Source organism: Cervus canadensis, chromosome 5, assembly GCF_019320065.1.
Source record: "Cervus canadensis isolate Bull #8, Minnesota chromosome 5, ASM1932006v1, whole genome shotgun sequence".
Taxonomy (NCBI): Eukaryota; Metazoa; Chordata; class Mammalia; order Artiodactyla; family Cervidae; genus Cervus; species Cervus canadensis.
This window is the reverse complement of record NC_057390.1, coordinates 52611492-52626920: the sequence shown is the minus strand read 5'-3', so window position 1 is coordinate 52626920 and position 15429 is coordinate 52611492. Positions and strand designations below refer to the sequence as shown.

Sequence of the window (15429 nt, the reverse complement as noted above, 5' to 3'; positions counted from 1 at the left end):
CTTGTGAGCATGTACAAACCCACTCTAACATTCAAGTGACATTTTCTTCACTTGATTTTTTTTCTTGTTAACAAACTAGGTTTATTTTCTATATCAGTTTTCCCTTCTTTTTTTTTTTGGAACCAGTTTTAGATTTGTTTATTTTCTGTGTTCTATTGTTTTCTTTTAAAAAAAAAACAAAAAACAAAAAAACTTTTATTTTGTATTGGGTATTCCCTGGTGGCTCAGATGATAAAGAATCCACCTGCAATGCGGGAGAGCTGGCTTAAACCCCTGGGTTGGGAGGATCCCCTGGAGAAGGGAATGGCTACTCACTCCACTATTCTGGCCTAGAAAATTCCATGGACAGAGGAGGATGGTGGGCTACAGTCCATGGGGTCACAAAGAGTCGCATAGGACTGAGAGACTTTCACTCACTGTAATCGATTAATAAGCAATGTTGTGATAGTTTCAGGTGAACAGCAAAAGGACTCAGCCTTACATATGCATGCATCCATTCTTTCCCAGTCTCCCCTCCCATCCAGGCTGCCACATAACCTTGAGCAGTATTCCATATGCAATATTTTGCTATCCAATGGGTCCTGGTTGCTCATCTGTTTTAAATATAGCAACCTGTCCATCCCATGTTCTATTATTTTCTAACTCATAAATCTCTTCTTGTAATATTTAAAATTTTTTTAATTAAAGTATAATTGATCAACAATGTTATGCTAGCCTCTGCTGTGCAGCAAAGGGACCCAGTTATACACATATAGATGTTTTAAAAAATGTTCTTTTCCATTATGTTTTATCATGTGGTATTGAATATAGTGGGCTTCCCAGGTGGCTCAGTGGTAAAGAATCTCCTGCCAATGCCAGAAGATGCAGGACATGCGGGTTCCCTCCCTGGGTCAGGAAGATCCCTTGGAGAAGGAAATAGCGCACTCCAGTATTCTTGCCTGGAAAATTCCATGGACTTTTTCCCACAGAGGAGACTGATGGGCTACAGTCAATGGGATCACAAAAACTCAGACACGACTGAGCAGCTGAGCACAACATTGAATATAGTGCCCTGTGCTATATAGTAAGAGCTTTTTTTTTTTTTTTCAATTATTTTTATTAGTTGGAGGCTAATTACCTCACAACATTGCAGTGGGTAAGAGCTTTTTGGTATTTATTCCTTCTACATAATAATAGTTTGCATCTGCTAATCCTACCTTCCCAGTCCTTCCCTCCTCCACCCCTCCTCCTTGGCAACCAACAAAATTGTGATTAGGGACACAGAGGTTCAGTCCTTTATTTCTCTTCTCATCTCCGGCAGGTCACTTAGCCTCCTCTTTGGATTTCAGCTTTCTCAGCTAGAAAACTAGGAAATATTTGATGATCTCAAAATTTCTACATTGCTCTCTAGTTTCATGAAATACATCCCTTTCATCCACTTGTGACTCCAAGAATTGAATTGAGTCCACAATGTGAATTCTAAAGTCTCAAACTTTTAAAATAACAATATAATAGTGAATCTGTAGTCTCTTTTTAATTACAAGAAGACATGCTTCTAATGATGCTTTAGCTGAAATTTAGGAGCCTGAGCCTCAGACAGATTCAAGCCTCTATAAATGTCAGAATCAATCCACGGTTGAAAGTTATCATGAAAGGTTCATGAGTAAGCATTTCTACAAATCCTTCGAAATTCTTGAAGTAAACAAACACCAAGATTGTTATTAATGAAAAATAAAGTATAATGCAGCCTTTTGTGAATGGGTTAGTGAAAGTGAAAGTCGCTCAGTTGTGTCTGACTCTTTGCAACCCCATGGACTATACAGTCCATGGAATTCTCCAGGCCAGAACACTGGAGTGGGTAGCCTTTCCCTTCTCCAGGGGATCTTCCCAACCCAGAGATCAAACCCAGGTCTCCTGCATTGCAGGAGGATTTTTTACCAGTTGAGCTGTAAGGGAAGCCCAAGAATACTGGAGTGGGAAGCTTATCCCTCCTCCAGCAGGAATGGGTTAAAATGAAGGCAAAAATTAACAATTATTTTATCTGAGTAATATTGTACAAAAAGATTTTCTAAGGTTTGGAAGTTACAGAGAAATAAATAATAATGAGAATACTATTAAATATTGACAGATTCTGCATCTAGAATTTCCTTTAAAAATATAAACCAAACACAATAGTTTATTTAGAGATAATTTAAAAAATAATGTGAGAGAGTGAGAGCCAAATTGTCACAGAATCTTTAATTCACTCATATTATATAAAATGCACATGTAAAAATCTATGTATTTAAAAATCTACATAGCAACTGGATAGAAGTCAATGTCTTTTGTGGAAGAGTTAATGTTCAGTTCAGTTCAGTGGTTTAGTTGTGTCCGACTCTTTGCGACGCTATGGACTGCAGGCTTCCTGGTTCATCACCAACTCCCAGAGCTTACTCAAACTCATGTCCATTGAGTCAGTGATGCCATCCAACCATCTCATCCTTTGTTGTCCCCTTCTTCTCCCACCTTCAATCTTTCCCAGCATCAGGGTCTTTTCCAATGTGTCTGTTCTTCGCATCAGGTGGCCAAAGTATTAGAGTTTCAGCTTCAGCATCAGTCCTTCCAAAGAATATTCAGGATTGATTTAGGATGGACTGGTTGGATCTCCTTGCAGTCCAAGAGACCCTCAAGAGTCTTCTCCAACACCGCAGTTCAAAAGTACCAATTCTTCAGTGCTCAACTTTCTTTATAGTCCAACTCTCACATCCATACATGACTACTGGAAAAACCATAGCTTTGAGAATACGGACCTTTGTTGGAAGAGGAATGTCTCAACTTTTTAATATGCTGTTTAGGTTGTCATAACTTTTCTTCCAAGGAGCAAACATCTTTTAATTTCATGGCTGTGCTCACCATCTGCACTGATTTTAGAGCCCCCCAAAATAAAACCTCTCACTGTTCCCATTGTTTCCTCATCTATTTGCCATGAGTTGATAGGACCAGATGCCATGATCTTAGTTTTCTGAATGTTGAGTTTTAAGCCAACTTTTTCACTCCCCTCTTTCACTTTCTAGAGTTAATGTTGCAAAATGAAATATCTTAAGTTTTGAATTTCCCTATATATATGTTTAAGCATTCATGTGAACACAATATATCTTACTTTTAGCTACTAACACTAAAAATTCCAGAAGCAAAATTAAGAGGGAAATAAAATGCCCTTCATTTACATTTATTTTCTAAAGTCATTTTAAGTCTTCCATTTTATAAAATGTTATTATGGAACAATGGCAATCATTGCCTACTCTCTATGCAATCTAAATAAATGACATCTGAGTAGTTTTTCTCTGTATCTCACCACATGTTTAACTATAGGATTATAATTTTGTAGTCCTAAAAAATGCATTGATTTTTACATGCATATAAGGAGACCAGTTGGAATAGGAAATCACAACTCCAGTATTCTTGCCTGGAAAATGCCAAGGGCAGAGGATCCTGGCAGGCTACAGTCCATGGAGTTGCAAAGAGTTGGACATGACTGAGCAACCGAGCACAAGGACACCAGTAACAATGCTAAAAATAGAAGAATAAATGTATTTATTCTATCATGTTATTTACCTTTCAAGAAAAGAGAAGGTATATCATATGCAACATTTTGTTTAAAAATTTATAATGCAGCATAGTTTCCTTTTCCTTTCTAATAAATATTTGAAAGACATGTAATATTAAATAGTTCACCTAATTGAAAACCTTATGTGAAAATATTGGGGCAATGGTTTTTGGCGACATGAAGACATCTACTGCCACACAGTGTTCTATGAGTGTTCTTTCATAAGTCAGCTCCAGAAGCATATAAGCCAGCAAGAGAAAGAGCTCAGCAGATTTCTGAAATTTTGGCCAAATAGTCCCCAGTTATGGACAGGAGACAATGGTTTCCCAAAGAGCCAAAGTGGACTTAAAAATATGATTAGCATAATAATAATGCTGGGCATGGTATGAAAGACAGTGAAAGAGCATTTATTTTGGCTAGACTGATTTAAATTTAGAATTTATCACATGATTTGCATAAGCTTGAGAGAGTTAATCACTTTAGTCTATTTTTCTCTTCTCTAAAATGGGGATGATGATGCCTGCTTGTTAGGGTTGTTATGAAGATAAATGTATACAACAGCATAGACACATGATAAGCATTTACATGTTAAATTCCCATTGCCCTTGTAGTGATCATCTTTTTTAATGGACCACTGTTCAAAAAATATAGAAATTCATGTAAAGAATAAAATGTGAGCATGCCCATCCAAATAGGGAAAAATATTCCTTGAAAATGAATGTAAATAAAGTGGATTATTTAAATGGAAATTGAAGTGAATCAAGAAAACATTCAAATTTCCTCTAACATGGTCAGAGCCAAATCAAATACAAAAGCAGAGTCCTGGACAAACAATATGGTAGGTGTGTCTATTTCCTGCCATAAAGTGAATTTCTAATTATGTTGTGCCTGTTGTTTCAGAGGCAAAGGCCCGTTGAAAAATACATCTGATGTCATTAATGCCGCCAAGAAAATTGCCGAAGCAGGTTCTCGAATGGACAAATTAGCCCGTGCTGTGGCTGATCAGGTAATGTAAGAGGGAAGAGCAAGCACATGCTGAGTGGGGTCATTAACTAGCTCTTGGGTTCTGTAATGGGTTTTATGCACTCTATTAAATGCTTCTGAAGAATGAATTGTAGAGAATCGCTAACATTTTACAAACTGACCTCTAACTCTGTCAAGATTGAGTTGATGCCAAAGGTGGGTTCTGTTTTCAAAGTTCCTTTAGAAAGAAGGGTATCCAGTTTTTAAGAGACATAACCTTCAAGGAATCATGGATTATCCTGGCTGTCCTCATTCAGAAACACAGTGACATTGCACAAGTGGGAAGCAAAAGAAACAACTTTATTTCTTGTTATAATTGATCTCACTATAATGATGCTGTTTATAATTCATTATAATTTATGTCCTGGCATAAAAGTGATAAATCCACATAATCGAGAACATTCAGATTTCAGCTTTATTTTCATCCAGACTCAAAGAGCATCAGAAATTAACAAAGTTCTCAGAGTATCTTTTATGCCTTTAGATTGAATTAAGATTCACGTTAACATAGTTCTCAGTCTCAAGGTTGAATATTTGAGCTTATTTCCACTCTTTTCATTTTATTTTGCTGAACTGGAACTCTAAAATCCTGTTCTAAGTATGTCTTCTTTCAATAATGGGCCATTTCTTATAAGTGTACTTTAGGCAATAGACTCTTTCAAATAACTGATGCTTATCTCTTTAAACAATGGTGGCTTACAGTTTGAGCCAGTTTCAAAGGAAAATGTCTTGAAATATATATTGATTCTGCAATAGAAAATATTATATAAACTGTTATTTACATGGTGAAAGCATTATGAACACGAATTTACTACGAAACAGATCATTCTCTTTGGGAACACTGAAAGATTTAAGATTTTTTCCTCCTCTGTGGAGGAGGGCTTCTCTGTAGCTCAGTTGGTAGAGAATCTGCCTGCAATGCAAGAGACTGCCTGTTGTGTAGGAGATGTGGGTTTGACCCCTGGGTCAGAAAGATCCCCTGGAGAAGGAAATGGCTACCCATTCCAGAATATTTGCCATGGGATCACAAAGAGTTGGACATGACTTAAGGACTAAACCACAACCACCTCCTCCATAAATGGCTGTGGTCTCCTGTGGTTTTTAAGTTGCTTACTATAGTTTATCTCCCTCATTTTCTAATATAAGACTGTTCCTCTAAATACTTGCCTTCAACTTCCCAAATTATAGAATACCTCGTCAATACCAAATTTACTCATCTCCTAAAGTCTGAGAAGAAAAACTCATGATTAAACTATTGGAATTGCTTTTAAAATAAGTCAGCAGATTGTCTCATATTATATATATGATAGCAAATCTGGAGGAATGTTTTGCTTACTTTTGAATTTTTGAGAAACACTTAAGAGTAAAAATAATTTACTAAATATTACCAAAATTTGAAAATCTCCTGAAATTTGTAGTGATTAAGGACCAAACCATTATTATATTTCTAATTTCAGGGCACTACTGATTGCCAAGCTTCCTACATTTTGCAGCAAAAGTTGAGTTCCATATGTCACCCAGAAGGTTCATATAAAAGAGAGGAGAGAAAATGAGTTTATTTGAAAATAGCTCTCATACATGCAAACATACAGAAATGCACCGGCCAGGAAAGAATGCTGCATTTTTTTCTGCAAATATTGAGGCAATTTTCTGCATATGTTGGGATAAGTGGAGTGACCAGAGATTGACAGGTGGTTCTGAGAGAGGATTGTGCTAGGATAGACTCTTAAGGAGTAAAAGTAGATGAAGTTTGGATGGTTTTTCCATTATATTCCAAATCTCAATGGCTGAAACTACTTCTCAGTAAGTTTAGGCTCCTTGAGCTCAATATTTTTTATTGTGATTCTTATTTTTGATTTTGAAATTTTGGATCTTTATTTCAAACAATTATGTATCAGCAAACACAGCCCCTGAACAGCTTTGATATCTGGAAAACATATCACATGTGCACACACACATGCAAATCCCAGGATTTTAGATGTATCTTGAGATTGTGACAGAGTATTAAAATGACATTTAATGATGATGTAACAAAGAAAAGATAAACACAACCTCTTTGTGGCATTCTTCCTATCATCAGTTGTGAAGCAACCTGCAATTTTTGCTAATGTTTGGTCTGAATGGAACATTTCTTTTTCAAATAATGCATCCATTTCTACTATTCCAATGGTATAAGAGTTATTTCTCTTGGTCCATAATGCCTTTATGTATGTTTTTAAATACTTCAGTTTAAATAACAGAATAAAATGAGCATTTCCAAAATGTGCATTGGTTGGCTTTATTTTGCCAGAAAATATTTTTATGAAGATTTGAGATATGCACACAGTATAAACTTTTTACGGACTGTTGCATTTTTAATTACTGTTCCATTGAGATAGAACTTCCATTTTAATTTGCTGCAAAGTATTTGTATCAAAGGCCTTTAGGGAGATATCATTTTAAAGTTAATTCCTTTCAGTATATGGGTCTCTGGAGAAGGATAAATATTACAGTATGAAGTACTTGTAGGAAGCTAAAAACAGTCTCTGTGGGATTCTTTCTTGATAAATGCAGTTAGTGAAAAAAAAAATACCACAATGGTAAGTATTATGTAGAAAAAAGACCCCTTTGTAACTTATTAAATAAATGGCTATGTCAAATGACTGGCTTCACAGTATTAATGAAAGAATTCCCTTTCTTGAGCTTGAAGAAAGCTTAGCTGGAGTCTTTCTCATACTTTTGTTCTAAATAAGGTACTTTACTTTGGGCTGTAGGTACTCATTTCTTACAGTGTTTCATCAAGGATCTGGTGATTATATGTCCTTTTTAAGTGCCAGATTGAGGGAGAACAATAGAATATCCTGGAGAATTTTGAACTGAACTTTGGATAGCAATAGGAATATATTTCAATTACTTGATAGCTGTTGGCATTGAAGCTTCAGAAATGCTTTAGGAAATAATGTAAATGTCTCTGAAAGTGTTCAGCTCTGTTCAGTGTGTATTTGATGGACATATACCCACTTAAGTTACAAAAAGAATTCAAAACCTTGGTCACCAGATTTTTTTTTTAAGAATTCAAAATCTCTGCTACATCCTTGGAAGGGTCTTGTTGTTACACTGATAAGCTTATTTCAGTGGGCTTCCAACTCATTTTACTCACATCTTTTTCTTTTACAATGGTCTTGATCCTTCTCACAGCCTCTGGTTTAAATTAAGTTTATCATGTTGCTAAAATTTTTTTTCCATTTATTTTTATTAGTTGGAGGCTAATTACTTTACAATATTGTAGTGGTTTTTGCCATACATTGACATGAATCAGCCATGGATTTACATGTGTTCCCCATCCCGATCCCCCCTCCTTCCCTCTCCATCCCATCCCTCTGGGTCTTCCCAGTGCACCAGCCCTGAGCAATTGTCTCCATGCATCCAAACTGGGCTGGTGATCTGTTTCACCCTTGATATATACTTGTTTCAATGCTATTTCTCTCAGAACATCCCACCCTCGCCTTCTTCCCACAGAGTCCCAAAGCTTGTTCTGTACATCTGTGTCTCTTTTTCTGTTTTGCATATAGGGTTATCATTACCATCTTTTTAAATTCCATAAATATGTGTTAGTATACTGTATTGGTCTTTATCTTTCTGACTTACTTCACTCTGTATAAGGGCTCCAGTTTCATCCCACCTCATTAGAACTGATTCAAATGAATTATTTTAATGGTTGAGTCATATTTCCATGGTGTATATGTACCATAGCTTCCTTATCCATTCGTCTGCTGATGGGCATCTAGGTTGCTTCCACCTGTCCTGGCTATTATAAACAGTGCTGCGATGGAACATTGGGGTAACCACATCTCTTTCAGATCTGGTAATGGTACCTCATTTGAGGTTTTGATTTGCATTTCTCTGATAATGAGTGATGTTGAGCATCTTTTCATGTGTTTGTTAGCCATCTGTATGTCTTCTTTGGAGAAATGTCTGTTTAGTTCTTTGGCCCATTTTTTGATTGGGTCATTTATTTTTCTGGAATTGAGCTGCAGGAGTTGCTTGTATATTTTTGAGATTAATCCTTTGTCTGTTTTCTTCATTTGCTATTATTTTCTCCCATTCTGAGGGCTGTCTTTTCACCTTGCTTATAGTTTCCTTTGTTGTGCAAAAACTTTTAAGTTTCATTAGGTCCCATTTGTTTATTTTTGCTTTTATTTCCAATATTCTGGGAGGTGGGTCATAGAGGATCTTCGCTGTGATTTATGTCGGAGAGTGTTTTGCCTATGTTCTCCTCTAGAGTTTTATAGTTTCTGGTCTTACATTTAGATCTTTAATCCACTTTGAGTTTATTTTTGTGTATGGTGTTAGAAAGTGTTCTAGTTTCATTCTTTTACAAGTGGTTGACCAGTTTTCCCAGCACCACTTGTTAAAGAGGTTGTCTTTTTCCCATTGTATATTCTTGCCTCCTTTGTCGAAGATAAGGTGTCTGTAGGTACGTGGATTTATCTCTGGGCTTTCTATTTTGTTCCATTGATCTATATTTCTGTCTTTGTGACAGTACCATACTGTCTTGATGACTGTGGCTTTGTAGTAGAGCCTGAAGTCAGGCAGGTGGATTCCTCCAGTTCCATTCTTCTTTCTCAAGATTGCTTTCGCTATTCAAGGTTTTTTTGTATTTCCATACAAATTGTGAAATTATTTGTACTAGTTCTGTGAAGAATACCATTGGTAGCTTGATAGGGATTGCATTGAATCTATAGATTGCTTTGGGTAGTATACTCATTTTCACAATATTGCTTCTTCCAATCCATGAACACGGTATATTTCTCCACCTGTTTGTGTCCTTTCTGATTTCTTTCATCAGTGTTTTATAGTTTTCTATGTATAAGTCTTTTGTTTCTTTAGGTAGATATACTCCTAAGTATTTTATTCTTTTTGTTGCAGTGGTGAATGGTATTGATTCCTTAATTTCTCTTTCTGTTTTTTCATTGTTAGTGTATAGGAATGCAAGGGATTTCTGTCTGTTAATTTTATATCCTGCAACTTTACTATATTCATTGATTAGCTCTAGTAATTTTCTGGTAGAGTCTTTAGGGTTTTCTATGTAGAGGATCATGTCATCTGCAAACAGCGAGAGTTTCACTTCTTCTTTTCCTATCTGGATTCCTTTTATTTCTTTTTCTACTCTGATTTCTGTGGCCAAAACTTCCAACACTATGTTGAATAGTAGTGGTGAGAGTGGGCACCCTTGTCTTGTTCCTGATTTTAGGGGAAATGCTTTCAATGTTTCACCATTGCGGATACTGTTTGCTGTGGGTTTGTCATATATAGCTTTTATTATGTTGAGATATGTTCCTTCTATTCCTGCTTTCTGGAGAGTTTTTATCATAAATGGTTGTTGAATTTTGTTGAAGGCTTTTCTGCATCTATTGAGATACTCATATGGTTTTTATCTTTCAATTTGTTAATGTGGTGTATTACATTGATTGATTTGTGGATATTAAAGAATCCTTGCATTCCTGGGATAAAGCCCACTATTCCAGAAAGTGCAATAGAGTTTCTTTAGTGAATGATACATTTCTTAGAAAGCCAAAAGAAACAAATGCATTTTCTAACAAATCGAATTGAAACTGTCTTTTACTATGGCCGAGAGACTGTCACACAGAATGATTTCCTTCTAGCATCTATTGCTTTGCTGTCTGTGTTAAAATAACTTTGCATATAGTGAACATGGAATGGGCCACTAGGAGAAATCCTATAAAATATTGTTTTCTTTGCAGTTTAGAAGATAATTGATAACATACTTATACATTCTTCCCAATAAGACTTTCTGGGAAATCATCAATATTCTTTGTATAGAATTTTATCAAAGTAGAACTAACCACTCTCACCTATCACTGTGGCCTTCTAAATTCCCTAAAGCATTTCTGAAGCTTTAATGCACTATCAAGTTGAATGGATATAATTAAGGTATATGACCGTGAAAACTTTTCTTCTCACAGCTTCTGTATAGCAAGTATTAGAAACTGAAAGATTCTTACTAATTGAGATAATTTTTTTTAATGTTTTATAGTGTCCTGATTCAGCATGTAAGCAGGATTTATTAGCCTACCTTCAACGTATTGCCTTGTATTGCCATCAGCTTAACATCTGCAGCAAGGTGAAAGCCGAAGTACAGAATCTGGGAGGAGAGCTCATTGTGTCAGGGGTAAGCTGGGACCTGGGCTTCGCAATTCAAGTTCCCACTGTTGTTCTTTCAAGGCAAGCATTCTTGGCAACAGTACTGCTAAAAACACCAAACTACAGTGATTCATAGGTAGTTTTTTTTTTCTTTTTAAATGTTATCACCATTATTCCAGACCTTACAATAACTCACAATGAACAATTTGATTTTCCAATTACCCTGTGTTTATACTAGCCTTATAAAATCTCCATTCTTCACAAGAAAACTAATTTCATAGTCTGGAAAGTCATTGCCAAGTTGTGACTATTATAATTATTTGGGGCTTTTGTATATTTACTCATTGTAAGTCTACTTCCCTCTGTTAGTCCTAGTAATTTTCATTCTCTGTTCAGGAGCCAGCCTCTCTATGTGTGGATTGTGTTCACATGTTAGAGATGGTGAAAACAATAGGAATTCATTCATCAGGTTCCAATGCATACTAGGTTATCAATAACCTTTAAAAGCCAGAAAGCATTTGAATTTAATACAGATTGATGTGCTGTTGCCAAAAACTAACATAGTTGTCAGACACTAACAATTATAGATCCTTTATTCAATCACTTCAGTGTTTCCCTTCTCATGAAAATATAAGTATCTGGTCCATTTTCATCAAATGCAAAGAAACAAAAAGCTCAATGAATAGAAGTATCATGATTTCTTGGCAAGATTTCCAAATGTATGTGTTGAGGTTCTTACCTTGGCTTCTTCTCCTCCCTCAGTCCCTTTCTTTCAACACAAGATGCCATCTATTGTAAACTATTTGCAAATTCCAAAGTGTGGCTCTGCCACCTTTAGTTCTTTTCCCAGTCAGCCATGATGCTGCTATTTTCAGTGTGGCATTACCAGAAACAGAATATTATCCATATGGTGAATGCCTTGTGAACATCAGACTGGTCATGAAGCTCAATTCTTCCTCAAGACATTTGCAGAAATTCACCATTTGATTAAAAATATGTGCAAAAATCATTCTTGAACCCAAAGGTTTCAGTTCCTGTATTAATTGGCATTAAGAAAACCTCGCTGGGAAAAGAGCTTATCTGGCTTGCATGGAGATTCCATTTAGAAAGTCTGTTCCATGCAGTCTCATCTAGCGCCCAGTAAATTGCAATTTTGTGCCTCTTAGCAAAGCATAGTCACCCCTCCTTTTCCAAAATGATCCTGCTTCAACATTCTTCAACAACCAAGAGCAATCTGTCTTGCAATGTGTCCTTTCTGCCACATTGGTTATTACCAAGATTCTCTCTGCCAAGAAGTGATCGAAACATTGCATTTCCCTTGCTTCCTTTCTTATCTTCAGCCTAAATGGTATAGTTTCCCATACCATTCAGCTTTCATGTCCATCTGTATCAAGCACCTGTGGGACTGAGTGCATTTTGTTTCGCTTGCCTTGTGTGCTTTCATTTGTTACTTTCCAAATCTTATTATTTACATGGATGCGCAGAGCATCTTTGTGAATCTCAGACTCCGCAACCTCATCTAAGTGAGTTTTACGGGCAGAGTTGCTCTCCATCATCCTCTCAGTGCCCATTGTTCATCACTGCCTCCAGAGCTTCATTTCCATTGTATTTTCCTCATTTAGTTGTAGTCCAAACCATCACTGGCTTTTATCACTTGCACTGTTGGCATTTGCAGAAGTGTTTGAGAACACTTATCACAAAGCCTGTTTCCTTCTTTGAGTCTTATTGGCAATGTTCGTAAATCCTTGCATGGGAGAAGGCTTCTTTCAGAGGAATGTTATACCACTTTATAATAATTCTGAGTCAAATGCATTATAAAGATTTGCTTATATTGCTCAGTTATGGGCCTGCTCTTGGTTTCTTCATGATTTTTTTCCAAGCTTGATTGCTATTTGGTGCCACACCTGCATCTGTAGTCCGCTGTCTTTGCCACTCTGCCTCCATCTTCTTCTTCATCCTTCATTGATGGCCAATAGACAAAAAACAACAACAACAATATGTTTATTTTGCACAGTAGCACACATGACTGTCTTCAAAATTCTGAAAGAGTCAAGAATGTGAGACCCCATACACACAAACTTTCAATGATTTTGCCAAGAAAGTTCATCCATGCTTTGGGCCCCATTTATTTTGTTGTCTGGCATGATGAAGTTGCCACATTTTTAAGGAGAAGTTGCTATATTAAATACAGTATGCATATGTATATATTAAATATAGTATTGCATATAATATGCAATTAAAAAGAGAAATACTTGAATTGTCCTTTCTTTTTTCCTATGTCTTTGTGTACATGGTATTCAAAACTGTGGCTTCCCCAGGACAGTATTTTTGTTAGAAGTCAAAGTTTCTACTGAAGCAGAAGAGATTTGGATAATTTTTTTTTCCATTTTGCCAAGAAAAATTATTTGGATTTAAAAACTGAATGCCGTGTTTTTATAGTCTTATGCTGGCATGATGAACTTAAACTAAAAACATGCACATGTGCATAACTGTATACCATGTCAGCTTGTGTATGTTTTATGTGAGTCTGTGTGTACAAAGTGGGAAAGGCCTCTTCTATGGTGTCTGCCTTTGACTTGAGAGGTGGCTCAGGAAATCTCAATGGGACATGGTGACAGTGGGTGAAAAACTTTTCATGAGTCATGATGGGAACTAGAGAAATAGAGCAAACCAGGGTGTATGCCTATGGATGCTCATTCACACAACTGCTATCTAAGAAGCAGCATTAGTTTTCTGGCTGGCAATCAATTTTTTGAAGTCATTGGCTTAAACATTTCTCAACAGTGGAAAGGTGCCATTCTTATTAAATCTCACAGTAGAAGATGCATATTTGTGAGCCAGTTCAGCTCAATGTGGTTGCTAAGCAGGTAATGGGAAAGGGAATTAAAAAAAAAACAAAAAAATCCTCAAAGAGTGATAGAAATGTTAGAGGGAGAGCAGAGGAAATGAAAGCCCAGACAATTAAACAGCCTGATAGTTTATATACTGGCTTTATTTGCTTGTTTAGTTTAATGTGTGGTAGTTTAATCTTCTAAGCTTTACATGCTTTCTGGAAAAAAAAAGACTGTTGTAAGAAGAAAAGAAAAAGAGGAAAGGGGAGAGGAGGAAGAAGCATAAAAGAAGGAAAAAGAGAAAACAAAGGAAAAATAAATTTAACCATAGCATAACATAAATAAGTTCAGTTCAAGTAATACCCATTGAAGGTGACAACATTTTGTTCATCATGGGAGACAAGTTGAACCACAATATGTTTTGAATACAAATCACTTCCAATGCCATGCTATGGAAATTACCTGTATATTTGATTGTCATATTTTAAATTAATTTTTCTGCATTCAGTTTCAGAGAATTTAATACTTTCTTTTAAATTTAAAAAATGGAGATATACACATGCAACTGAAGAAACAAAAACCATTTTATAAGCCTTGATAATCTTTAGCTACCCAAAGATTTATACTTTGTACATTATTATGAATGAGATTCAAAACACAAATGTAGGGATTTCGAATATAGAATGCTGAATATCAAGCATTCTGATAAAACAAAAAAATTCCATCTAAAATGTTAAGTTTAAATACAACAGGAGCCCCATTATAACAATAAAACCAGAAAACAAGAACGATAACTCTGCTCTCGACAAGAATTTGATGTTCAGATTCAGAGATGGAGGACCACTGATATAACTTAGAGCTGACTCTACGTGAGAAGTTACAAAGTTAATAGATTTTATTGCAAATAAATGCCTTTTTTCATGCAAACAAAATATAGGGACAGAGTTTAGAGGTGACAAATGTTAGTTCCTTTAGTCCTCAGGCTGATTAAGTGGAGCCATGACCTATTCCTGAAGGACTGAGTAATTTGCCCTAATGTGAATTTTAGTTATTTTGTCTTTTAAATATCTCCTTTCCAAATTTGAATTCCTCTCAACTGGATTATGAAGAAAAGTTTGACAAGGTGAGCAAGCATAATTTGCAACACTGGTAGGATCTGAATTGGTAAAAAGAAAACTGGAGAATAAGGGGTCAATTATGTTTCATATCATTCAAACATTGGGCTCAGTTAAAACTAATATTCATGGTAATAGATAAAAAACACTCATAAAAATACTAGAAACTGGTCATATTCAAGTTAATTTGAATAAAATACATATATGCTATATGCACATGCTTACATATATACACATAACAAATAAAGCTGATTTGCTTCCTTGTCCCCTTAATAAGCAATAATTAAGAAATGAACAAATGATTGACAACTGTGACATATCTAATTCAATGTAATACAATTTGGGGGAACATATAGGGTTTGTTTGTACAATGTTATATATATTTGTACAATACCATATATATATACATACACATACCTATATATGTGTGTGTGTATACACACACACACACACACACACATATATATATATAATGGTGGTTGTTTGAGATGAGAATTGCATTATACTTGAAAATTTTTTTATTCCCTCTATAAAAAAGTATTAGTATTTTGTAATGAGATGAAACAATCACTGAAACAAGCATTGTATTGATACCTAGTTGTGTAGACTCATACTTTAAGCATGATTTTGGGGGAAAAGAGTCTTTCTTAATGTATCTTCTGATTCTGTATATTGTCAATTCTTGATTATCTCCACTGATCAAAGTATAGTAGTAATGGGAAAAAATCTAAATTGCTAGCTATTTCAGTTT

General features: G+C 35.6%; 1 protein-coding gene across 5 annotated transcripts in view; it reads left to right on the top strand.

Moving 5' to 3' along the window:
• The window catches only part of CTNNA2 (catenin alpha 2), a 1320456-nt gene that overhangs the window by 1268664 nt on the left and 36363 nt on the right, over window positions 1-15429 (top strand). For all 5 annotated transcript variants that reach the window (XM_043468829.1, XM_043468828.1, XM_043468827.1 and 2 more), the window contains 2 exons: window positions 4466-4571; window positions 10626-10760. In XM_043468829.1, the coding sequence (XP_043324764.1) occupies window positions 4466-4571; window positions 10626-10760 (241 nt within the window). The remainder of the gene's footprint in view (window positions 1-4465; window positions 4572-10625; window positions 10761-15429) is intronic.